The 27,938-nt window shown below is 43.9% G+C and overlaps 1 protein-coding gene across 1 annotated transcript; it reads right to left on the bottom strand.

The window, feature by feature from the left end:
- Positions 1-381: 381 nt before the first annotated feature.
- On the bottom strand, positions 382-19,665 carry ptpdc1a (protein tyrosine phosphatase domain containing 1a). The gene is made up of 10 exons (XM_080001498.1): positions 18,272-19,665; positions 15,254-15,334; positions 11,413-11,584; positions 11,156-11,236; positions 6,715-6,833; positions 4,154-4,291; positions 2,561-3,651; positions 2,192-2,377; positions 1,994-2,104; positions 382-1,857 (listed from the first exon to the last, which is right to left on the bottom strand). Exons 2-10 carry the CDS (start codon positions 15,324-15,326, stop codon positions 1,744-1,746), a joined length of 2,085 nt encoding a protein of 694 aa, XP_079857624.1. The 5' UTR covers positions 15,327-15,334; positions 18,272-19,665; the 3' UTR covers positions 382-1,743.
- Positions 19,666-27,938: the final 8,273 nt, after the last annotated feature.

Genomic DNA, 27,938 nt, shown 5'->3' with positions numbered 1-27,938 from the left:
TACATCCTCCACTGCCGCGCCACGGGCACCCAGTAACCCCGCCCCCTGTTGGGCTGGAGGTGAATTACAGTAAGAGCACGGCAACGTTCCTTGTATTATTGGTATTTTGGAGGAAAGAGCAAAGTGGTGAAAATTTCAAAAGAGTCACCCTCACTGGTAACATTTCCAATGCTTACATGATGGAACAAGAAAGATGTCTGGCTTATTTTATTTTATTTTTCCCCCGGCTGCGAGACATTTTTATTGGGGTTTTATTTGAAAGTGAATTCATATGGAAGGTCGTCAGCGTGGTACAGAACGAGAAGGCGAGAGCTCTGAGAACGTCTGTTTGAAAAGAAAAACACAAGAACAGCCGCACAAAAGGTGTTACGCTTGTTTAATTTCATAAGTTGAGTTGTATAACAATGTTTGCTGAAAAAAAAAAACCCTCCCATGTTTCCCCCTGCGCTGGTTAAATGCAGGTCTACATTTCTTGGTGTCTGGAGAAGAGATGAGGTCAGAGGTCAGAGTCCAGGCGGCAGCGAGCTGCAGTTTGTAAAGACTGAGGCCGAGCGGAGAGGCAGCTTCAAGTTTCATGTTCAGTACATCAGCACAGTCGGATGTGGGTTCTTTGTGTGTACACAGATCATTATTAAAACAAACAAAAGAACACACAATTGCTGGAGCTAGAGTTAGGCTTTAAAAAAAACATTGCATTTTGTTCTCATAAGAACTTCGAACGCCATCTAAAATTATGCAAAACTTGCATTTTGTCACCTAAAGTCTTCATACGGATTGCTCAATTATGAAATTAAAACATCTAAATAAATAAGACACGTTGAAGCATTTGCACAGTGTTATATCTTTTGGTTTAAGAGAACAAAAAAACAAAAGAATAAAAATCCCCCTCCCAAATAAGTTTGGCAGCATGGGAAATGACGTTCGAATAAGCGGGACTTTTACCTTCCCTTGTTCGATGGTCAAAATGTGACCAACTTACAGTAGCATAACGACAGTGATGGATGATGCAACACATACAGAACAGCAGAACAGGACACTTTTAGAAGGAAATGCTTCCAAAAGGCAGCGTCGTGGCACAAACGCACACGGGACAGCAGTGCTTGGTTCAGAAACAACAGGTCTACGGTGAGGAGCACCTCAAAGCAAACAGGGAACGCCTGAACCCCCTTGAGAAATATTATCGAAAAGCGAAGAGTAGAGACTTGGGTGGGGCCATTTTTAAAATTATTTCCTTGAATAAGGGAGTGTATACGTGTTCGGTATTTCAAATGGCATGAAACACGAGCCAGATCAGTCTGACCAGTAGCCACCGAGTAGTACCATAGCATGGTATCATAATAGCGGCCATGTGTACCGTTGGCTGACATGATAAATTCCAACAAACGATTTATTGAAATTTAAATATGTCCCAACGAGAGAATGGTACATTTCAGTGTTGTTTCGAGTGTGGTTGAACAGGGCCTCTCACACTAAGCCAAATTTGTGACAAAAATAAATACATAAATAAATAAGTAAATAAATAAATATCTGTGGTCGGCGTGTCTCCACTATCCTTTAAACAGAAGCGCTAATCATGTTTTATCTTCCAAAAAATAACCACGCCCGCGGCTCCACTCTGTCGTTGGCGGGAGTCGACAGAGTCGTCGTTTACAAATAATGCCCAAAATGTTGGAAAGGGAACTTTTTCGTTGGCAGATCTCTTTCTTTCCCGGGGTTTCTTTTTTTTTTGTGGGGGGCCAGGGGTCAGGAGCTTCCTCTCTCATCGGCAGCTTTCTGTCGCATCTCGTGCAGGATCGGCCTCAGGATCGCCTTCAGCGTCTTGTACAAAGCGCGGTTGCTCTCCGAGTCGGCAGGAATCTGGGTGCGAGGAAAAGGGAACATTTTACAAAAAGCACTTCTCGAAGTGGCAGAGTTTACAGAATTTGCGCTGTATAATAATAATAATAATAATAATAATACTAATAATAATAACAATAATAACAATAATACTCACCTTTGTGAAGGCCTTTATCGTCTGGTTGAGAAAAGCTGTCTCCACCTCCTCGGGCAGAACCAGAAGATGTGCTGCACAGTCCAGGATGCAGAGGAGAGTAAGCCTGTGGCCCTGCGAACAGCACAAGGAAACCCCGTTTAGAGTGTAATGAGTCAGCCAACAGTCAAACAATTGGATTTGGAAAATGTTTAGCGTCACCTTTTCCAGGGAGTCGAGGGCGTTGTGCGCCTCGTAGTGCCTCTCGCCGAGCTCCCGGACGTCCTCGCCGCTGATGACAGGGTCCTTCAGCTGCTCCAGCCAAGACCACATCAGAGCGGACAGAATCAGAGGATCTCGCTCGCTGCACAGCCGCTCCCACACCCCCTCCCTGGAGTTGAGTTCCGTCTGTGGAAAGAGAACAAAGAGAAGGAAAAAAATGAATGGAATGGTCTATTTTTTGACCAAGGGGAAAAAAATAAATTCCAATCGAGTGGGTTAAAGGTTCCATGACGATTCTGTCTCGTAAACAGTTGGTTTGTTCAAAAAAATCCAATAGGTTCGATGTAATACACTACAGGTTTTTCCTACCTGCCAGGTTGCCAGCTTGGTAACGAGATCCTCGTCAGGCGGGTCCATGGCCAGCGCTTTAGCCACAAGAAGCCGTCGGGCCTCGAGGGAGCGCTCTGATTGGAGTGTAATGAGGGGGATCTGGCTGGGCCAATCTGTGTCATTTCCTACACTTGCACCCGTTGCTGCTCCCGGGCTCCTCCCGGCGGCCGGCACGCTACACGCTACGCTGCTGTATGCCTTCCTGCCCTGCGCAGAGAGACACAAGGAGGGATTGTGCAGACCCTTGTGCTGCTGTGTTGGCATGAGGGGGGATCTGGCATCTTGGCGAACCTCTGTTTTCTGCCCCAAGTCCCGAGCGTTGGAGAGAATGTCCTGGGGCGGGACGCGATGGGTCCTGCAGGAGGTCAGGCTGCTGTGGGACAGGAAGCGCTTGATCAGGTGGTTGACCTGCAGTTTGCTTCCTTGTCGTTCTCTGCCGAGTCCCAGTATACACAGGGCGGAGTCGCTGTAGCTGAGGCTCCTCTTGCAGTGGAGAAGCGACTTGAGGGGGCTCTCCTCATGCTGCCGCCACCACAGGGGATCCAGGTCGTTGTCGCTCATGAGCGGCTGATCGTGAAGACTCGGGGCCTGTACCGTGGGGACCGGCCGATCGGCACAGGGCGACGGGGGCGGAGGCACGGGGATGCCTTTCCCTCTCATCTCCCTGCCCAACAGTTGCAGGGCCTGCTGGGAGACGGTCTTCTCCACCTCGGCCGCCAGGTCGGCGACGTTCGCAGGCTCGGCCTCCACCTGACGGTCATCGGCAATGTCCAGGAGGAGCCGGCACGCCAGCTGGACGATCTTTGGCACGTTCTTCATCTGGCGTGCCTCATAGCCGTGCAGCAGGTGGCGCTGCCTCGTCAGGTACTGCGTCAGGGTGACGGCATGGGCCTTGGGCTCTGCGCAGGCGAACACGCTCCGGAGCGGCACCAGGAACTGAGCAAACTCCCTGACGCACAGCAGCTGGCCCCGGGTCTGGATGGAATTAGGCCTCTTGGCTCGCACAAACAGGATGGCCTGATCGGCGCTCATCCGCGATGTGAACACTAGGTAACAGGCCAGCAGCACCCCTGGGAATGGGCCAACAGCAACACAGTAACACAGTAAGTTCATTTTATTTTGAAGTACAAATAACTGATTTTCCTTTATTTGTTTATTTTAATCACTGGCACCACTTTCTTGAATGATGATGAACTTTAAAGTGCTAATCCATATGATCATTAGGTTTTTATGGATCACACTACAAGTCCCAGAATTCCATTCAAAACTAATTTTATTTTATTTTTCAACATCCGGGTGTACCCTCGTCTTCGGTCACTTTCTTTTCTTTTTTTCCTGGCCACAACTAGTTTGTTGATACGGTCTTATGATTAAATCCATTTTACTAAACAGTATGAACAACATAATCCACTTTCTTCATTAGAGGTATATAACATGCTTCCATGTACCAAAAAGCAGTAAATGTGTGTTTATATGATAGTCAGTACCTACTCTAGCATGTTATCTGACCTACAGTATAACCAATACTAGTAAACTGTAGGAATTAGTGGGTTGCTGGTCACAGAAACAAACCTGTTCTTCCAAGACCGGCGTGGCAGTGGACGGCCATTTTCCCCTCCTGGATGGCAAACGACATAACTTTCACCATGTCCAGGATTGTAGTGAGGGAAGCCACGCCGTAGTCCTTCCATTCAAAGTTATAGAAGTAGACTGGAATATTAAAAACATAAAACAATTCAAAGCAGGGCCACAGGATGGATCATACCAAAATAACCTTCAATCACATCTAAGCAATTAGAATAGAATTAAAATAGCAAGGTCTTTTACGATGACAATTTAAGTCAAAGCACTACAAATTTAAATAACCTCCCGACACATTGCCACAAAATGACATGAGGACGCCTCTGCCGCACTACTTCAAAAACCTCCATAACCTAGTCCAAAAGTTAGGTGAAGTTGTTTTAAACGACTTTTGCTAAACAAATTAATGTAAAGCAAATCAGAAAGAATTTGACTAGTCATAATTTCTTTGTTTAAAACAACCTTGTAGAAATGCAAAGGCAGGTTGGGGTGGCGCTGGCGTGTTTACACCGCGGGCTTACTGTAGGACACGTGTCAAACTCAAGGCACGCGGCCGAATCCAGCCCGCCATGTCATTTTATGTGGCCCACGACAGCTTAAAAGGCATATGATTGTCTAAAATAAAAGTCTATGCTGCTTTACAGCGCACAGTGACCATAAACTACATCTCCCACAATGCATGTCGATTTTGTGACCCGCGAATTGACGGCATACTGCCGCTAGATTGCCGAGTTTCATATCACCGTTTAACTAAAGAGGTTTTCTAACAAGGGATGGAGTTGAAAAAGATCAACAAATAATCCTAAAACGTCCAACAAGAGAAAACTTGATGCAGAGGGAAGGCGATTTAAGGAAAGATGGGAAAGCGAATACATGTTTGTGCTTCAAGGAGAAAAAACGGTATGTCTTCTGTGTTACGCAGCAGTGTCGTGATGAAGGAATACAATTTACGTCAGCCTCCTCGTCAGCCTCCAAGAAAAACATCAAATTGTCCAAGAATTAAAAGGCAGACTGCAATCGCAGCAGAATATGTTTAGAAAAGGTACAGCCAAAAATGATGCAGCAGTGAAAGCTAGCTTTATTGTGGCTAGAAGTGTTTTTCAGAGGGTGCATTTTTAAGGTATGTGAGCAGGTGTGGCCCGACCAGATACAGACTTTAAAAAATGTCAGTTTGTCAAGAAACACCATCGCAGACCAAGTCAAGGAACTAGCAGGCAATCTGACAACACAGCTGGCCGAAGACACACGCAGTTACCTGGCTTTTTCATTAGCTGTTGATGAAAGCACAGACAACACGGATACAGCACATCTTTCCATTTTTTTAAGAGGCGTGACGGCAGACTTCACTGTCAGTGAGGAGCTCTTGGATGTAGCTGCCATGCATGGGACGACGAGGGGAGGGACAATTTTGATGCGGTGGAGAGGTCCGTAAGTAAAACTAAATTACCCTGGGAAAAGTTGGTGGGACTAACTACCGACTAATATAGTTGTGAACTGAGACAACCCTTGTTGTTATTTTGACTTAATTACATATAGTACTTTGCATGTGTAGCAATGTATTCAGTGTGTTTACAGGTGTATGTGCTCATGCAGCCAAATGTTTACTGTCATCAAAACCATATCTCATCAGTTGGATGTATTTAATGCCCTCTGCAAGGCTGTCTGCAGCCATTTGTTTTTGAAAAATGCCACATCTGTCACACATGTTCTTAGCAGCTCACACTTATTTGTTGTACCATAGTTCCGCCTCTCTTAACTGTGACAAAAAGGTTTGGAACAAAGTTGATGTAACAACTTGTGTTTGATGAAATTTGTCTTTGTTATTCACTTGAAAAGTTTGACCTTTGATCGATGGAGTAATTTGTGTTTCTTAACCTGATCAATTAAAGGGATTTACATTATAACAACACAGAGCAATGTACTTACATATATTTTTACATTTATGTAAATGCATTTTCAATATTTGTACCTTTGAATAAATAAAATAAAATGCAGTGACAGTTCTTTAACAATATGTTAAGGAGTAGTTACATTTATACAGTCTAATAGTTACAAACGGCCCTTTGAGGGCAACCATAATGCTGATGTGGCCTGGGGTGAAAATGAGTTTGGCACCCCTGCTTTAGGGTGTCAAACAAAAAACAAACCTTATTCAAGCTGCTAGTGTCTCAGGAGAGCTCATTAGGGACAGGAATGCAGAGTGGAAAAAAAAAGGAAAAGAAAACACGGAGGCTATATAGAACATGTGACGAATCCCTGGCTATCCAACAGGAAGAAGAAATAATAATAACTACTTTGTCATTAAGAAAAGCCTCAATATTTAAGGAAAATTTTAATCTGTGAAGCTAGACTGAAGCTGGTGATTTTTGCAATGTCTATGTCATCAGGCGAGATTGTCTGGATGCACGTCAACATGGTTTGGGGTTTTTTCGACCACCTTTTTGGTGGAGAGAGAGAGAGAGAGAAAGAGAAAGAGAGAGAGAGAGAGAGAAAGAGAAAGAGAGAGAGAGAGAGAGAGAAAGAGAGAGAGAGAGAGAAAGAGATACACTCACTTCCTGCCTCCATAAAGACTTCGGGTCGATAGGTGAAGCCGCTCTCCGGCTCCAGGGAGTTGCCGCAACTGGCGTGCTCCCCGGGGCGCTGCAGGTTAATCACCGTCCTCAAGTCGCACCTGAACACAAGAAACACAGCCACATCAGCTCGCACAAGTCCCAACACGCGGGGGTTAAAACAAATATCGATTTTAAAAGCTGACGAGCTGAGGGATGCGCAAAAGGTTGTATTTGTTTGTTTGTTTTTTTAAGTGACTAAAGACTAAAAAGTGACTAATCTGCATGTGGCATATACAAAAAACCTGTAAAAATCACACAACAAACAACAAACTTAGGCTAATTTGAGCTGTATGGAAAACAAACTCGAAAAGTTAACTCATGACTAAATGTTAATATTTAGTCGGGCAAATATACTCATATACACTTAAATTGTTTCAATTCTGAATCAAGTTGAACATTCAATGCTGTTCAATGCGAGTATTTGACTATTCTTCAGCGGGGGTGGGGCTTCCTACTGTATAAGCAAAATAGGCAGCGGCCTATGGCGCCATCCCAAGGGGGGGTCGCAGAGAGGCAGCGATTGGGGCGCATTTTGCGCACCTGTCTCCTTCTCTGACAGTACCGATGATGCGTGCGCTGGGTTACCTGCGATCGGGTTGCCTGAGATCGGCACACCAGAACAGTGTGTTTATATTTTAGATGTAGGTTATTTTATTTTACGTCTCCTTATGGAGCGAATCAAGTACGTATGGAACGAAGCCGTGCGTAATGGGGACACTTTCTCCGTGATTCTTTCCCCGATCAGCCCCTCTCCATGTATTATGCCCAGAAAAGAATCTTAAGTCTACGAGTCGTGCCCCGTCCCCACACTGTTTTTAGTTGTTTTATTTGGAGGAACAGGGCACGGTGATTGGGACGCACAGAGAGCTGTGTTTGTGTCCGGACACAGGAAACAGCGAATACTACGATTCACATATATAAAAATATATTTATGATTCCCCTTATTTATAATTCCCTATTGAAACGTTATCCCTGTGCATTTTGTAAACTTCTACCTGTTTTATCCTGTTATTGTATCACACACTGAGATTCTTCAAGTTGCGCAGTCGTTTTTTTTCTTGTTTGTTTTTTTTCAATCAGTCGACTGACTGAAAGGTCTCCGACTGATGATTTGACTCGTCGACTTTCAGGGGGCAGCCCTACAAATTTATTGAAATATATAATGTCTTTCTACCTTTAATTTGATTTAACAAATAAATATTTAATAACACATTATAACAAATTAACTTTTTAATAAAAAGTTAATTTCCAAACTGAATTTGTTCTGTGAAATAATTTTGTATTGCACATCAGATGGTATACTGAAGGTTGGTACAAATTCCCATGTATTAAATGTCAATATAATACAAGCATATAGTGAGCCATGTCATCAGAATCGGATTGAATCATTATGAGGGGTGTCACGATTCCGAGGCGAAATCGAAAAACGATCGAAATTTCGATCGGGTTCGCAATTCTCCCCGTATATTTATGGGTAATATTGTCAGACATGGTCGCCATATTGGGCGTAAGGTTAGCTCAAAATAAAATGAGTACTAGGGATGCAAATTTAGTATTATTTATTTTTGTTTCTTTCCTACTTGTATGAAATTAAAATTTTAAACAACAATGGAGGCAAGCCACTGTCCAGTTCTGTCCTGTTCCAAAAAAAACAGTTTGTCCCCACTGTCCCGTGCCCAATCACGCACGTCTCCCAGTTGCTTTCCGTTGCTATGGGTCATAGGCCTCATCCACACATACTGTACACTACTCACAAAAAGTTAGGGATATTCGGCATTCGGGTGAAATTTCAGGATGAACCTAAAATGCACTATAACCTTTACAGATGAACTTAATTTGATCTTCTCTAAACTTTTGAATGCACATGTCCAACTGTTCAATGTTTCAGTACTTTTTACACAACTTGCTGTTCTCTAACAAGGAGCTGAACGGCAAAATTCACAACAGGTGTTTGATCCATGAATCGACCAATACATTTCCTGGTTCAATTAGAATTGGTATTTCAACAGTCCTCTTCATCATGCTGTTCACATTTTGACATCATGAGACCAAGACGACACCTAACAACTGATCAACAGTACCTCGCCATTGTGAGGCTTCAAACAGGATGTTCTCAGAGGGAAGTGGCCACTGAGCTTAGAGTGTCACAGAGTGTCATCAGCAGGTTGCAACAGAGATACAGAGACTGGAAGAGTCACAGAAAGGCATAGAAGTGGACGTCCTTTGGCCACTTCCCACACTGATGAGCGCTTCATTGTGAACAGAACCGGATGATGAATGCCACTCAACTCCAGCCACATTTAAGGGAGGTGAGAGGCACCCAAGTGTCACGTCAGACCCCGTCTTGCAGGGGCCAGGGAGCATTTATGCTGGACGAGGGACCAGTGGCCTCAGTGCTGTTCTCTGATGAAAGTCGATTCACGTTGAGCAGAAATGATGGCCGCCAGCGATGTTGGAGACGTCAAGGAGAGCGCTATGCATCAGCCACTGTTGTCACCAGACGAGCCTTTGGTGGTGGTGGTGTTACAGTGTGGGCAGGTGTGTGTAGTCAATACAGAGCTGCCCTACACTTTGTGAATGGTACAGTGACAAGCCCATACTACCTGAATAACATCATTAATCCAGTCATTGTGCCCCTGCATGAACAACACAGGCCTCATTTCATCTTCATGGACGACAATGCTCCAGCTCATGGAGGTCGCATCATTAGGGAACGGCTGCTGGAGACTGGGGCACCTCAAATGGAGTGGCCTGCACTTTCTCCAGACCTGAATCCCATAGAAAACCTATGGGATCAGCTGAGTGGCCGTGTAGAGGCTCGTCACTCTCTACCCCAGAACCTCAATGACCTGAGGACCACCCTTCAAGATGAGTGGGGGGGCCAGGCCTCAGCAGACAATAAGTCGACTTGTGAACAGCATGAGACGTCGTTGTCAAGCTGTTATTGATGCTCAAGGGCACATGACAAGTTATTGAGACATTGACATTTTTTGTTGTGGTAAACCCACCACTGTTGTTGGCTTTTGTTTCAATAAATTGTTTGAGATGAGGAAATCACCATTGCATGCTTCTACTTAAATGCCCTACTTTCATGATATAATATCACTGTAGCGTGAACTTTTTACATTTTCCATAAATTTCACCCGAAAGCCAAATATCCCTAACTTTTTGTGAGTAGTGTATATGGGTATTTTTCAAAACATATTTTTTCCCCCTCAGTTTTCAAATAAATTCCTGTCCACACCAATGGTGTTTTTAGAAAATCTCTGTCCACATGAGAACGCAAAAATGACTGAAAACGCTCACATAAGCATGCCAGGCCAGTGGGAGGCGATAAATTGGGAGCATGCGTATTAATGGACTACTTCTTGGGCGGCGAATACAACAACACAGCATGGCGTACTTTGAACCACAGATGGAGAGGTGGATTGAGAACTATTGGGCGCAGTGTATTTATACGTGTCCACACGGCTGAACGCTACTGGTATACATGTTAATTAAACTACGGTGACCAGACGTCAATTACTTTTTTTGGTTTCATTCAATTACAATAATCACATCTAATTCAATTTTAAAAATGTCCACGTGCATAAAGGTGCGGTGTACTTGGGTCCCAGTTTGGGGGTTTTAAAATGTAGTCACCCTACATTAAGCCTAACAGTACTAGCTACACGTAAACACACCGGTGGTCTGCCATGGTTTGTATGTTTCTGGTGCAAGCTCAATGTGTGAAATAACAATTGTGCATGTGTAAATCGAGGTGATGATGTCATCGTCTGGCAAAACCTCAGTGTTACAGGTCCACACGAATAAAAAGAAAACTGAGTTTTGAAAAATCGGCACCCTGGAAGGAGTTTTTCAAAAGCTTCGTTTTCACTGACCAGAAACGCCATTTTGCTGTGGATGGGAGGCCAAAACACAGAGAAAATACTACGTTTAAAAAATACCCATAGACATGGACGAGGCCTTCATTTAGGAAAAACTAGATATTTTTGCGTAAATACTTAACTTGTAAATAATAAATCCTGCACATCTGTAACAGGGAGACCGCATTTGCCGCATGACATTATTTTCTATGCACGCTCGCCCAGGCTTACGTTCCGCCTCCGATGTCCTTTTGCTGCACGGAATTTGAGAACACAAACAAGGCACTTAATATGTAGCTACAGATTCATTTCTAGGGGAAAAAAAGACAAATTAAATTGGACTAGATGACTACTTTTTTGCACATCCCTCCTGCTCACAGCACTTCATTCGACACAGGGGGCTACACTGAATCATTCACTCAAGTGCTTGTAGAAATCTTGGTAAAGCATCAAATGAATCAAAGGAAGAAAATCACAGAAAAAAATAATCTCGCAAAATGTGCAGAGTACAGTACCTTTGGAATTGTTCAATTATATTATATTTCTCTATAATTTCAGTCGAGGGCCTTGCCATAGCCAGCAAGTTTTCTGTGATCCTGTGATGGAAAACATTGCATGTGGATTAAAGTGCAAGCATTCTAACCAGAAAAAACATGCTTGATTAAGTTTTGTAAAGTGATTACAGTGATTGGGAGGAGAAGCCTTTCTTTCAAGCTTTCAATGTTATAGAAATTGAAGACGTGCGATGTAGAGCTGTAGTGTTGGGACTCACCAGGACGAGTACAGTCCCTTGATGGCTTGCTCCTCGTCGCTCCAGCGAGAGGGGTTCTCGTATTTACAGGCTCGGCCCCCGCACGCCATGGAACACTGCATGTGGCCGGGGATGACGTGCCGCAGCGTCTCCCCCATCTTGGTGTACTTCGCTGTGGGGACCCGTGTGTTGGCTGAAAGGCAGAGAGAAAGGCAGACAGAAAGAAAGGCAGAAAGAACCAAAGGCAGAAAGAAAAAGAAAAGACACTTTTAGTCATCGTCGCCAGTCATCGCTCTCAATCCATATTAGGAACACAGTCATTCTCAGGGGTGAGTGGCGGTTACATGCTCTGGGCTTGGCCTGCGCCCAGGAGGCGGCGACGGCCACCATGACCCTGTGAGAGGAGGAGAGCCGCTGCAGGGCTGAGCTCCTCCGCCGCAGGACCTTCAGAAGGATGTCCGCGGCAGAGTGCCTGCGCTCCTGCCACCTGACATCACCGCCACCACCCGTGGCTTCCCCGGCCAGAGAGTGCCGGCCCGGCCGCTGCATCCTTAGAGTCTACCGGCCACCTGGGCTCTGCTCAAACTGCAGGCGTGTGGAAGTTTGCACGACTGTTTCGCTGTGGTGGCTCTCCATGTCTACTGACGGTAAGAGTGCGGCGGGTTCGGTGGCTCTCCTGCACTCGTGGTGAGTCACCGCAGAACAATTGCCCACTGGCACAAGCAAGGCCAATAGAATCTATTAATTCAGCCGCAGCATTTGATGTGTTTCCATGACAACCACGTACGGAGGTGTCAGAGGGAGGGAGGTGGACAGACAGACAGACAGACAGACACACACACAGTTGATCAGCTTGTTATGGAAAAATGACCTCGTCTTATCTAAAGGGCACCACACATGGGGCTGCTTAGAGTGCCTTCTACACCGCCTGCACACAATGAGCAGAAAATAACAGATTTCTATTTAATTTGCTCCTGCTCTTCCACATGACAGCAATAGCCGAGTGGTTTATATAATGCCAAGAGCGCCTTGATGTGACATTAACACATAGATGTAATTTTCATTCAAGGAGAAAGATCTTGTAAAAAAACAAAAAACTAAAATAAAACTAGAAATAGATTACATTTACACCTACAAATTATTAAAGCAATAACACAATACTGTACTATACATTGAAATGCTGTTTTTTTAGTCCAATTTAGCTAAAAAATATATTTAACAATCATATTCTTGTTATGTTGGCAAGTTCATATATTGCATGATTTATTTGAGATATCCTCAACGAAATTGCTTTTGTAATCGTCAGGATAACAAAGGGGAAACATTCAGGTAAGATCTGATTAAGAGGAACATGGTGAAAGCTAGAGTCCACGGAGCTGTTCAGAGACAAACAGCACTGACTCAGTTCAAAGCCAAAATGGGAACAGACACTATTGTCTCCTTAAGGTTTATCCTTGTGTTCATCCGACCCCAAATTCACACCAAAAAACGTCAACGCTTGAGATACGCTGCCATGTTAATTTTGCAATTCATATCGGCTCAGGTGCGCAACTACACATCGTGGGTTTTTTTAACGCCTCAGGCCCTTATTTTCCGGGCTGCACGCGTAAACTGGAATGTAAATTCCCATAGAGGTCCATTCAAAAAATGTATTTAGTGAAAATATTTTATTACCAAGCATGGTATGCATCAACCATATATATGAAAATCGCCGCCGATCCTAACGTGGATTACTGAATTGTTAAACTACCCCCCCCCACAACAAATTCAACATCAATTATGTAAAGAAAATATTATCATTCTAGCAGGAAAACGCCCAGGCAGAGCCCTCGTCATATCTTTACTTGACTTTAGATTTTACTTCATACTTGGGAAGTAGTTTTATAGACTTTATTGGTCTGGTATACTGTAATACAGAGGCAATACAGAGGACAGTGGAAGGGGGAGTGTCTCATTACTGCTTGGAATCACTACGCGTGGGCTCTACTGTAGTCAAACTGACTTGTCAAGCAATAGATTTTTGTAGTAGAGAAATCTGTCAATTTATTTATAAGCTATTAAGCTATTAATATGTTTTAAATCAAATGTACAAGAATGTATCCATTGCATGTTTTTCTTCATTTAATAATCAAACCACAAATGACCAATAACAAATAATCAGAAAACACTTTATTACAGGAACAGATCAATATACACATATATACACATTGTGAAAATCTCCTTGCATCCTCCTCTGGTTAATAGGATGAACCCCCTTCCTTCTCCTTCGGACCCCCGGAGAAGAACCGGCACCGCATTCCTCCTGTTAATAGCCACAATGTGTATATACAGATTACTTATTCCAGCAATAAAACGTGTTAAATATGAGGCTGAAGCTGCTGTGTGAAATATAAACAATGAACTCTAAACTACATGAAACAAACAAATCCAACTACGTTAAGAAACAAATGACTCTAAATGCGAATGAAATTAAAAGCCAAGGTTGAAAACGAAACCAAAGGTTCACTTACCCTTTAAAGGTTGATACATTCCACAATTTGTAGTTTCAGTGATAGAAAGTCAGGAGAGTGCTGCTTTCAGTAGCGTGTCGTAGATGTAATGAAGACGGACTGTGTGAATGGACGAATCGACATACGCGAGACGTGCTGACATGACGTTTGTGGGGTGAATTGGGGATAAGAGAGGGTATCACCACACCAGAATACAAACAGTAAAACAAACTGAATTTACGGCTGCCACACAAAACAATGAAAAATATCCCTCAGATGACCTGGACGTTCACCTACGTTGCCATACTACCATGCAAAACCAAACAAAGATAAAGATCAATTAGCAACGATATCATTGCAAATAGACTTGACATATGATACAGTTTGATTAAGCAAGGTATTCATTGAAGGCAAGGTCCATGACTATTAACTATGGGTGTCACAGTTCTCTAAATCCACGATTCAATTTGACTTTCAATTTTAAGGTCACGATTCGATCATGTTTTGTTTTTTCCCCAGCACTGACGGCTATGCCATTGTTAGACTATTGAGTGTTTGTGAATTGATTTGTAAACAAAAATACTTGTTTCTGAATAAGTACCTTTGAGTTCAGTAACATCAAATCATTAAAAATAATGTTTTTTTTGTAGCAGAATAATAATAAACAAAATATTTCTACACTTTCATAGACAAAAGAAATGCTTGTGAGCTATAAGAGCCGTCTCTTTTCAGTGAGCCAGATCATCTGGCTCACTGAAAAGAGACAAACATTTCATGACTACTCCATGTCCGAGTCCGCTCTGTACATTCTTCTCTAATCTGACCTTTTTTTTTTTTTTTTTTCCTATTTCTACTCATATCACAGCATCATAATACCAAATCAGATTTGGCTGTTCAATGCGAATATTCGACTATTCGGAGTCTGCTAGCTCGGCTCTTTCTATAGGGAGATAGGGAGGCTTGACATCCCTACCATTAACCAATACTGTAGTAAATAAAAAAGAATGGTGGTTTTAGAAAGATTATTTGCTACCAACTCCTAGATTCAATGCTCCTGCATCATGGTAGATTAAGTATTTAGGATGTAAAATCGATCTATCGCAAACCTCCATAATCAACCTACCTAAATATTGCACACACACACACACACACACACACACACACACACACACACACACACACACACACACACACACACACACACACACACACACACACACACACACACACACACACACACACACACACACAAGCCAAGCAACATTATTTTGTAATTTCCTCTGGAAATACACAAGTTTAATCTTCCCAGTTGGTCAGCGCTTCACAAGTTCACAAGTAAAGTCTTTTTCCAGGCAGAACCCGAGCTGTCCTACCTGTCTCCATGTCCACGCTGATCTCTCTGCTGCAGTACGACTGCTCGCTCAGCAGGCTCACACCGGCTGCCATGGCACGAGCTGCAAGGAGCAGACAAACATCTATCAAAGGGCGGGCAGAACAGAAACAAACAAAACAAACAAGCAAGCAAAAACACAGGCGAGTGGACAAGCCTCGCTGAGGTTCAGCTGATAAAGCAAGTAGTCAGGAGGAGCGGGAGCAGCGTTGCCTGGCGAGGCCATCCTCCAGGGAGGAAGGAAAATGTGCAAACAGAGCTGTCGTGACACAAGCTCATGTGTCAGGGTGTTCACTCACTGCACCATTGGGATGGAGAGTGTGTGTGTGTGTGCGCGCGCCCAGGATGTGACCTGGGGGTGCTGAGTTACAGCCCACAGTGACCGCGGTGAGATCACAGGTGGAATATAAACAGTGGTCGAAGAAGCACTCAGACTTTTTACTTAAGTTAATTCAGTAATACCCTGGCACAGAGTGACTGTAGTTACAGTGAAAGCACCACATTGATTTTCCACTTGTGTAAAAGCAGATCCGCACTGGCTCTTACATGTACTTAAAGTGTTGAAAGTAAAAGTCATCTAGTCTATCCTGATGTTACAGACCCTTTAAGTGCTTCATCTATTTTTTTCCTGCCCATAAGTACTCATGCATATCCTGATTATAATTTCCAAAAAATGTCATGCCACTGTTAAAAAAAAAACAATAAAAAACACAAACATATTAGAAATGTAGTAAAGTAAAAAGTAAAAACAATTTCTCTGAAATGTAGTGGTGTAAAGGTCGAAAGTCAAAAAAAAGAGAGAGAGAGAGAGAGAGAGAGAGAGAGAAAGAGAATAATGTCATGCGATAATTATTGATCCCAGGGCGCTAATCCGACATATCCACATTGTCCGAATTTGGAGCACAACTCCCTCGTGATGTCTCTCTTATTGGGTGCATTGTCGCACAGTGGCCAGAGATCTGCTCTCGGACCTAGAGGCTGAAACTCTGCACCTGGACAACGCTCTGCTGGGCAAACCATGAACTATTTAGCAGCCACGCCGCAATTAAGAGCTGTATCTGTTTTCTACAATTTGTTGAAGTACGCTGCATTCATACGACCAGTATAGCGTATAAAGATTATAAATGTATTTATAAAAATATACATGAAGAAGGACCTCACTCCATTCCACTCGCCGGCCGGCCTGCCTTCTAACCAGGACAGTCACACCAGCGCTTCACAGCTTCTATTAAAGCATAAGTCCATTAGAAATGGGACTATTGGCTTGTAAAGGAGTAGGAGTGTGAAGGCAGACTGCAGTGGAGCAGCAGGAGCGGAGGATGCGACAGCCATTTAGAGTGGGCTCGCTGATTAATAACTATGCCCCCATCAAATAGTACCCCGCCCCCAACATTGAGGAAGAAAAGGAAGACGGCGGACACCTATTTTGATCGTAAAAAAAAAGGTAAAAAAAACAACCTTGACTTCTACATCAAATTTACAAAAAGTTGATAACGGATTCCTAGCCATGAGATCATCCAGACAGTAATCCATAACCAGATGTAATAGAAAATGATGAAATGTGTAAATTTCAGCATTGTTGAGAGCACAAACTCACTCAACACTTTACAATTGAGAAACGTAGCACTCTGCTGCAGGTTTCACTGTGCTTTAATGCAGTCCAATGGGGCAAACATTAAAATCAAAAAAAAAAGGTAAATCTCCTTTTCCAAAATTGGAAACTCATAATCTAGTGAGAACATCTTTCCCATAGAATGAAGGCAACCGGAGCTGGAACCGATGTTACGCTTTTCAAATCGCAAAAAGTAATGCAAAATAAAAAGTGGTATCGCCGTGAACATTCACTCAGACGGATGGGATGTTTCCTGTTTTGGAAACGGACCTTTGCCCCATCGGACACCATTCATGCCCAAGTGAGAAGCTGCAGCAGAGTGGTAAGTTTCTCAGCAGCAAAGCATCGAGTGATGGTGTGATATAAACTCTTATAAATTATGTTCCAGAGGTTAAAACAAAAAAAAAACAGCACACCTGTTCTGGTGAACGCAAGCAATGTGAATCTCTGGGTGCGTTGCAAAGACATTTCACTGCATATATGTATGAACGTACAGTATGTATATGTTGAATCTTGAATCTTGAACTCATCTAACAATTCCTTCACACAATTCATTTTCAATCTATCTACGTTACATTCTGAATGGTTTGCCCGCATGACACATTCTTAAAGGGTCGTATTATTGAGTAAGATTATGGGCATAATCTGATCATAGTAGTGTTTGACGTCAAGGTCGGCGTGTTATCCTAATACTGGATCTTTGCCCTTTCTGAAGTTGAATCGCCTTCCTACACTTGAATAGTTAATAAAACTGAGTTTGTTTACCTATTTGAGTCCCGGCATGTTTGAGTGTGTAGGACTGTCATTTTTCATCTGGGCTGAGATTTGCACTTTTGTGTGTTTTATGTGTATTTTATATGAATTTTGCGCCTTATGTAAAGCGCTTTGAATTTCCATTGATTATGAAAATGTATTGTGCAGTACAAATAAACTTGTCTCTGAATGCGGGTGAAACATTCCAACCAGTATCTGTCAGCAATTCGTTGGAAACTGTTTCTGCATCAGTGTTGCTTTGTTTTCCACCTCAACGTCACTGTTCTCCTCAACACACGTGGGTTTTTAAATGGAAAAACCAAGTCAAAGACAAGCTCTGCAGTAGTACAGAACAGAACTAAATGATCTCGCATTTAGACTTTCATCCGGTGAAGAGGCACCGCTGAATAACGCGATACACCGCCTGTCCTTCTAATGAACAGGTTTACTTTTTAGCAAGTTTACAGCTACATTACTGCAGATTTAGCGGCGCGGGGCGGGATAACAAACTGCTGCACCAGCACTAAAGCAGTGTGGCTGGTGCTGATGCTGCACGCTAGCGCTAAGCTAAGCTAATTAGCCCGCCGCGGTGCATATCCTCAGCTCCTGTGGCTAGCTCGGCCTGGCCCAGCCTACCTTAGTCGTCCGCCGCAAATCCAGTCGTTGCCATGGGTTGTCTCGGAACGGCGTTACCCCGCCATTCCAAAGGACCAATCCAACGTGGCATGATTGAACTTGGCTGGCCCGTGGCTGGCTAGGCTAGCTAGGCTAGCTGCGTCTGCAGCCCGAGCCGACATGCCCCGACGCGTTCCATCAGGGCCACGTGACCGCGCCCAGCCTCTCCGCCCAGAGCGACAGAAGAACAGAGCGACAGAAGGACAGAGCGACAGAAGGACAGAAGGACAGAAGGACAGAAGGACAGAGCGACAGAAGGACAGAAGGACAGAAGGACAGAGCGACAGAAGGACAGAAGGACAGAAGGACAGAGCGACAGAAGGACAGAAGGACAGAAGAACAGAAGGACAGAAGGACAGAGCGACAGAAGGACAGAGCGACAGAAGGACAGAAGGACAGAGCGACAGAAGGACAGAAGGACAGAGCGACAGAAGGACAGAAGGACAGAAGGACAGAAGGACAGAGCGACAGAAGGACAGAAGGACAGAAGGACAGAGCGACAGAAGGACAGAAGGACAGAGCGACAGAAGGACAGAAGGACAGAAGGAAAGAAGGACTTCTCCGTCCGTCTTGCTCGGCGTCTGCAAAAGCAAAGGAGACAAAACAACTTGTGTGATTGATTATTAGTCAGTTATTTTTGGGGCTGATACATTATCATCCCTCAGCTTGACCCTGCGGCACGAACCTAAAATGCTACTGGCTCAGTGTCATTAACGTATCAGTATAATAATAATAATAATAATAATAACAATAATAATAATAATAATAAATATTACGAGATATTTTCAACTTTAGTAGTTTGTGGAACGCCAACGTATTTCTATTATCTCCACTAGAGGGCGCTGGGCACTCGTTGTTGATCTCGTCAGTAGCGCTGGATTTTGTCTTTATATTTAGGCAAAAAAAACAACTAAAATCGCTCATTTCTGACCTTCGTGAACACATCTTAGTGAGGTCAATATGAGTAAATGTGGAATAATAATGATGAAAGAAACTTATATTTCCTAATTTGTTATTTTTACATTTGTCACAAAAAAAAGGCTTGTGTTTTGTGGGCAGAATTAGAACAAAAAGATAGTTGTTTCATTTGGTTTTTGATTTTGGAAGGATTTTCGTGCCAAGGTATCTGTTGAGAACTTTTACTGTTTTGAATCATAATAATGTTTTTAATAATTACACACTGCGTCTTTAGGAAATGATTTTGGAGTTTGCATGCACGATTGAGAGAGTTGTTCACCAACACTGAATAGACTGTTGAACTGAGCCTTATTATTTAATGTTAAATAAAACACTGTGTTTTCGAAATGATGTTCTCAAATAATAAATTAAATTCTATCGAAATGCTATTATTTCATTTGTTTGAGCCGGATCTTTTACTGAAGTGTTCTTTGCAAAGTGCCTCCAGTCTTCTGCAGTCGCTATAAAGTGAACATTTACTTAATGTTGATGTGGTAAATAGGCACATTACTGTGTTTTGTTTTGTTGTTTTTTTTTCAATTCTTAAAAAATGTTGTCCTTGTTATTAAGTCAAATATGTTCAAACCTTATCTTAAATTGACTGATGATATAATATGTGTTTAAAAAAAAAAAGGCATGAAAAACGGTATTGCAATTTATGGTTATTTATTTTGGCCGTCAGCCCAAGTGAATTAAATCCATCCATGTCGCCTTATATTCCTTAACACAAGGCTTTTGCCAGTTAAATCAATTAAATTAAATTACATTAAAATGTCAATTTCTAACCCTGGATTAAATGGGATGTTAAAATGACACCGGTGTATTGTAAAATTCTAAAGCCTGCTTCACACATAATACAACAAATAACAAGAACAAACGGGAAGTCCATTCATTCCCATTGAAAGTCGGATTCCACACGTGAAAATGTGACTGAAATTTTTGCATTGATCGAGGCTCCGAGATGTGTTGAAAAATGTCATCTCATCAAGTTTTTTATTGGAACTGGACTTAAAACTCAGTGAATAAGTCACGTATATACAATAATGACATTGTTAATGTTAACCTTGGATGTCACCATAAACTCTAATTCATTGAACATGGTAGATGTCAGGCTGATCAAACCACTCACTGTTGTACTGGAAAAAACAAGCTCTCCCGTTGTTTCCCTTACATACAGAATTTTGAGACGCAAAACTCAGTCACAGTTTGTTCGAAGGCCTCTAGGGAGAGGCTCTGATACACATTCTATGTGAAGCAGGCTACAGGGGTTTTATATGGTTTGCTTGTTAGGTTAGCTGGTTTGTGGCAACAATACTTTGCGTTTTACAGCTTTCAGAGAATGTTCTGTTCACTTGTTGAAAACGGCGAGCAATCCTAAATTAAAATATAGCTGCAGGAAGCAATAGGTCCAGGCTCGTTGTGTTAGATACAAATTTTAGTTTTCCGAGCTCCCGTTAAACACACCATCACTTCGTATTGACACCAATTACAAATTGTCAAGTTCCCATGAAACGTAGCATCAGTTTGTGTTAGCATTACTACTAAAATGAGTTACAATTTTCCGAGTTTCCTTGAAGGCAGCATCTGCTCCAGCTATCTGTCATCTTGAACAAGCAGAAATCCTGCTCAAAGCAACCACCACACACCAATGGAGTCTACACCGAGCACCTTGCCGGAGGCGAATGCCGCATAATAACAAATTGGATGATGATGCCCCCCGCTCCACAAACTAATCACTGTACGCCAACGTTCTGCCACTTCCGGTAAATTTGCAACGGTTTTCTCATTAATTCCTGCTCCAAATATAGATCGATGTGGATCAAACTTAAACCACAAGATATTCTAAACGTCCCGGTTCCAAAGGGACCCCAACCATGTCTGCCGCTCGGTGGTTGAGGTTGCACCACTAATTAGGATTACCATCTTGGTCATGCACGAAAAACGGAAAGGTTTTGATTGAATCCCGAGTGGTTTTCTTTTTAAAGATACGTAGGTAGCCAATCAAAAGTCTCATATGTCTAATACGTCTCAATATGTTTAATCTGGAGCAGTTTTGTAATGTAGACTCTCGCTATTTGGCATGAGAATTGTTTGGGCAGCACAGGAGCATGATGGGACTGGCCCGAAAGCACCTGTCTCATGCCAAAAGCGTGGGATTTGTCAAACCATATAGCTAATGAAAAATGTTACTGCATATTTAATGTAGTTAAATGTCAAAGTAAATATTAAGTCACATTTTGTATAAAGAGATCATTAACTACTGTATGTACTTAGCTTAATGTTAAATGTAAAATATTGCCAAATGAAATGTCAAAGAAACACCCTATAGCTGCGTCACTCAAAGGTGCACCTGGGAGAATCGAAGGTGTCCTCAATGGGGAATGAAGATGGTTGGACTTGTGTGCCAAATATTGCATTGTCAGAGGGAAAAAACCAGCATGTTGCGTCAGGTGCAGACATAGTAGTTATTGTGGAGGAAAGATTGAAAAGAACCACTGTATAGCCCGATATACGTTCCTCGTTGGCTATGCATCTGCAGACAGTACGAGAACAGTACTAGGACAGTACATGGACAGTATGAGGACAGTACGAGGACAGTACACGGATAGTACGCAAACAGTACGCAAACAGTACGCAGTCAGTACGAGGACTGTACGTGGAGGGTACGAGGACAGTCGAGGACAGTACGAGCACAGTGTGAGGACAGTACGAGGACAGTGTGTGGACAGTACAAGCACAGTGTGAGGACAATACGAGGACTATGCGAGGACAGTGCGAGGACAGCACAAAGACAGTAGGAGGACAGTACGTTAACAGTACGCAGTCAGTACGAGGACAATAAGAGGATAGCACAAAGACTGTACAAGGACAGTACGTGGGCAGTACGCGAACAGTACGCAGACAGTACGAGGACAGTCCGCGGAGAGTATGAGGACAGTCGAGGACGGTACAAAGACAGTACAAGGACAGTCCGCGGAGAGTATGAGGAGAGTCGAGGATGGTAAGCAGACGGTACAAGGACAATACCATGATGGTATGAGTACGGCACGAGGATGGTACACGTACAGGAGTGTACGACAGTACAAGGACAGTACAAGGACAGTACACGGACAGAAAGAGCACATTGTCAGGACAGTACGTGGACAGCACAAAGACAGAGGACAATTAGGTACATCGGGTACGAGGACAGTCAAGGACAGTACACGGACAGTATGAGCAAAGTACGAGGACAGTACAAGGACAATACATGGACAGCACAAAGACAGTACAAGGACAGTACGAGGACAGTACGTGGACAGTACCAAGGCAGTACGCAGACAGTAGGCGGAAAGTACAAGGACAGTACCGTGAAAGGACAAGGACATTTGAGGACAGTACGAGGACAGTTCCTGGACTGTATGAGGACAGTACAAGGACAGTATACGGACTGTACAAGGACAGTACAAGGACAGTATGCGGACAGTACGCGAACAGTGCGCAGACAGTAAGAGGACAGTCTACGGAGAGTACGAGGACAGTACAAAGACAGTACAAGGACTGTACAGGGACCATACGAGGACGGTACATGGACAGTACGAGGATGGTACAAGGACGGTAGGAGGACAGCACAAGGATGGTATGTGGAAATTATGATGACAGTACAAGGACGGTACACGGATGGTACGTGGACAGTATGAGGACAGTACACAGTCAGTATGAGGACAGTCCGTGGAGGGTACGAGGACAGTCGAGGACAGTACGCGGACAGTACGCGGGCAGTACGAAGACAGTACGAGGATAGTACGAGGACAGTAGGCAGACGGTACAAGGACAGTACGAGGACGGTACACGGACAGTATGAGGACAGTACGTGGACAGTACAAAGTCAGTACGCGGACAGTAGGAGGACAGTCCAAAAACAGTATGCGGACAATACAAAGTCAGTAATCGGACAGTACAAGGACAGAAAGCGGACAGTACAAGGACAGTTCACGAGGGGTATGAGGACAGTCGAGAACAGTACGCTGACAGTACGAGCTCAGTGGAAGGACTGTACGAGGACAGTACGTGGACAGTACAAGACCATACGCGGACAGTATGAGGACGGTATGAGGCCAGTACGAGCACAGTACAAGGACAATCGAGAACTGTACGAGGACAATACGAGGACAGTCATAGGACAGTATGTGGACAGTGTGTGAACAGTAGCAGACAGTATGAGGACAGTACAGGGACAGTACGCGGGCAGTACGAGAACAGTACTAGAAATGTACGTGGACTGTACAAAGTCAGTACGTGGGCAGTAGGAGGACAGTCCAAAGACATTACGAGGACAATACGCGGACAGTTCGAGGGCAGTACGCATACAGTGCAAGGACAATACAGGGACTGTACGAGGACCGTACGCGGACAGTATGAGGACCGTACGCTGACAATACAAGGAGAGTGCGCAGACAGTACGCGGACAGCACGAAGATCGTACGAGGACAGTACAAGGACAATACACGGACCATACGAGGACAGTACGAGGACAGTATGCGGACAGTACGCGGATAGTACATGGAAAGTACAAGGACGGTATGAGGACGGTACGAGGACGGTACAAGGATGGTACACCGACAGCCGACGACAGTACGGCAAAAGTACGACTACGATATGTGGACGGTACGCGTACGGTACGAGGACGGAATGAGGACGGTGTGAGGACAGTTTGTGCATTATGTACGAGGATAGTACGTGGACATTACACGGACAGTTCCCAGACAGTACAAGGACATTTGAGGACAGTACAAGGACAGTACAAGGATAGTACGAGGATAGTACAAGGACAGTAAGAGGATTGTACGAGGACATTTGAGGACAGTACAAGGACAGTACGTGGACAGAACAAGGACAGTCGAGGACATAACGAGGACAGTAGGCAGACAGTAAGAGGATAGAACGCGGACGGTGCGAGGACATTTCTGGACAGTACAAGGACATTTGAGGACAGTATGACGATAGTATGCAGACAGTACGAGGACAGTACATGACAGTACGCGGGCAGAAGGAGGACCGTATGCGAACAGTACGCGGGCAGTCCACGGAGAGTACGAGGACAGTACAAGGACAGTACACGGACCGTACGAGGACGGTATGTATACAGTACGAGGACGGTACAAGGATGGTAGGAGGACAGCATGAGGATGGTATGTGAAAAGTAGGACAACAGTACAAGGACGGTACACTGACAGTACGTGGACAGTATGAAGACAGTACACAGACAGTACTAGGACAGTATGAGGACAGTACAAGGGGAGTACATGACAGTACGCAGACAGTAGGAGGACTGTATGTGGACAGTACGCGGACAGTACGAGGACAGTATGTGGACAGTACAAAGACAGTACAAGGACAGTATGCGGACAGTACGAGGACAGTACGCAGACAGTATGTGGACTGTATGCGGACAGTACGTGGACAGTATGCGGACTATTCGTGGATAGTATGAGGACAGTACGAGGGCATTTGAGGACATTTGAGGGCAGTACGTGGACAGTAAGACCACAGTATGACTACAGTATGACAACAGTACGACGACACTACGAGGACGGTCAAGGATGGTACACCAACAGACGATGACAGTACAGCAAAAGTACGACGACGGTATGTGGACGGTATGTGGACGGTACGAGGACGGAATGAGGACGGTGTGAGGACAGTTCGCGCATAAGGTATGAGGACAGTACGAGGACAGTACACGGACAGTTCGCGGACAGTACAACATTTGAGGACAGTACAAGGACAGTACGAAGATAGTACGAGGATAGTACAAGGACAGTAAGAGGATTGTACGAGGACATTTGAGTACAGTACGAGGACATTTGAGTACAGTACGAGGACATTACGTGGACAGAACAAGGACAATATGAGAATAGTACGAGGACAGTCAAGGACATAATGAGGACAGTAGGCAGACAGTAAGAGGATAGTACACGGACAGGACGAGGACATTTGTGGATAGTACGAGGACATTTGAGGACAGTTCGAGGATAGTATGTGGACAGTACGAGGATAGTACGTGGACAGTATGAAGACAGTATGTGGACAGTAGGAGGATGGTACAAGGACGGTAGGAGGACAGCACAAGGATGGTACGTGGAAAGTATGACAGTACAAGGACAGTACACTGACAGTATGCGGACAGTACGAAGACAGTACATGGACAGTACTTGGACAGTATGAGGACTGTACGAGGACATTACATGACAGGACGCGGACAGTAGGAGGACTGTATGAGGACAGTACGCGGATAGTATGAGGACAGTATGAGGACAGTACATGGACAGTACAAAGACAGTACAAGGACAGTATGCGGACAGTATGAGGACAGTACGGCGACAGTACAAGGACAGTACACGACCATACGCAGCCCATAGGAGGACTGTATGCAGACAGTACGCGGACAGTACAGGGACTGTATGCGGACAGTACGTGGACAGTATGCGGACTGTATGCGGACAGTACGAGGACAGTACGAGGACATTTGAGGACATTTGAGGACGAAAGGTGGACAGTAAGACCAAAGGTACGACCACAGTCTGACAACAGTACGACGACACTACAAGGACGGGATGGGAGAAATGCGGAGGCTACATTTCACTGGCCACCACCCCAAAAAGCATGTGCATGTGTGTGTATATATATATATATATATATGCATGTGACAAATAAAGGTTCTTAAATGATACAAGCACAGTACGCGGACAATCTGAGGACAGCACGCAAACACTACGCGGACAGTACGCCGACAGCACATTTTCTGTTTATTTCTCTTCTCCTCTTCCCAAGATCATTCATAAAAATTCATTAATTCAACAAGACTTAAATAACTCTGTTCACTGTGTGACAAACCTGCCAAAGAACATCACTTTTAAGAACAATAACATATTAGTTAAAGTTTAAAAAACAACACTCTTTTAGAGAGGATTTCTAAATGCTGCTTGTGGTCGTGGTGCTGGTTCTTGGAACGTTGGCTCAACAAAAACCAATATTACAGTTATAATAATAGAAGAAGAAGAATCTTTATTTGTCACACACACCACAACACATACAGTCATGCGGTGATGGCAACCAACACACACACATACACGCTTCAAAGGCCGGTGAAATGAGTCCTCTTCTTTTAATCCTTCCTGGCTTGTGCTTCCTCCGGGGGGGCCGCCAGGAGCAGGGGGCAGCATGCAGCGACGCCCGGGGACCAGTTACAAATGTCCATCACTGGTCAGACGACAATGTTCTGCAGGTTTTTGGTGGGGGTCCTTACTGATGTTACATCCTGATCATATTCTCTGTGGTTATTGAAGAAAATCATTCTGGCATCAATTAATGAACACCAAATGAAATTTTTGGCCCACACACAAAATTTCCATGGGGGGGTTGTTCGTGGGCCTGCTGTGCCTCTAAGTGACTGTTGAGAGGTGAATGACACGGAACAAACCGAATGAGACAGATTCAAACAGGGAACACCAAACAGTAGGCTACGTCCAATCTAACTGCGTATGTCACATTTAGTTAGTGTAGCACCAGGGACACATTACTTTCATTTAAATTATGTATCCACATCGGCTGAAAGACACACTTATTATCACAATACTCGAGTAGTCAAGCACCTGCTTTGGACCACAGAAAGACTCCGGGGCGCCTTTTACTCGGCGCCCTGCCCCTCCCGGGTCTCTGCTCAGGCGCCACTTGTGGGAGTCTCTGCCCACAGGTGAGGGTTTAGAGAGGGAGTCTTTCTGGCCGTGGTGTGCCGACACGTTGAGAGTTTTATTGTTCATTTCAATATGCGTCACGCAGGCCACAATTATATATATCACTGAGGATTATTATAATAATTGTGGATAATAATGATCCTCTTGGGCGCAGGAGGAATGGCCTTCCACTGCTGGGCTGCTTACGAGCCTGTGCGCCGATCCCCTCTGTAAGACAGATAAACATTGGAAATGGAAAAAACTTCAATATGTATGTGACAAATAATCACTTGAACTTGAACTTGAACTTGAACTTGAACTTCAACCTGAAACCAGCTGATTCTTAAAACTTGGAACGAGCTTCCCGTCACACACCACACAATGCAGCGTGAGTATTGCCGTATTGACCCTGTTTGGCTCTACATACGCATGTGAGCAGTCTTTCTGGCATCTGAGAAACATAAGGAGCAAGCTACGCTCACGTTTAACTGATGAAGCCTAAACGCCTGCTTGAAGCTTAGCCTCACTATGTATGAAGCAGACTACAAGGGCACCAGCAAAACCATGCAGCACCACAAGTCGCATTAATGGTAAAAAGTATTTCATTTATTATTGGTTAGCTACAGTATAACAACAATATTATTAAGAAGAATAAAGAGAAATGTATGATATATAGCGCTTTTTTAAGTACTCAGAGATGTGTTATACGTTAAAAATGTATGCCTTACTTAAAAAAATGCAAGCATTAAGTTGCATTCAATTTTATCAAATATTCTATGGCTCACAAGGAAATACATTTAGAAATATTTGGCTTTTATGGCTCTCCCAGCCAAAAAGGTTCCCGACCCCTGATCTAGTATAATTGAACACACCACCCGCATCAATGACACTGTGTGGTCGTTTTCGCCCTCTATCGGCAATTAACTGCAACAACGGCATCAAGGCACTAAGTGCAAGGA

This window comes from Zeus faber (assembly GCF_960531495.2).
Source record: "Zeus faber genome assembly, chromosome: 5".
Taxonomy (NCBI): Eukaryota; Metazoa; Chordata; class Actinopteri; order Zeiformes; family Zeidae; genus Zeus; species Zeus faber.
This window is presented reverse-complemented; position numbering and strand designations above follow the sequence as displayed.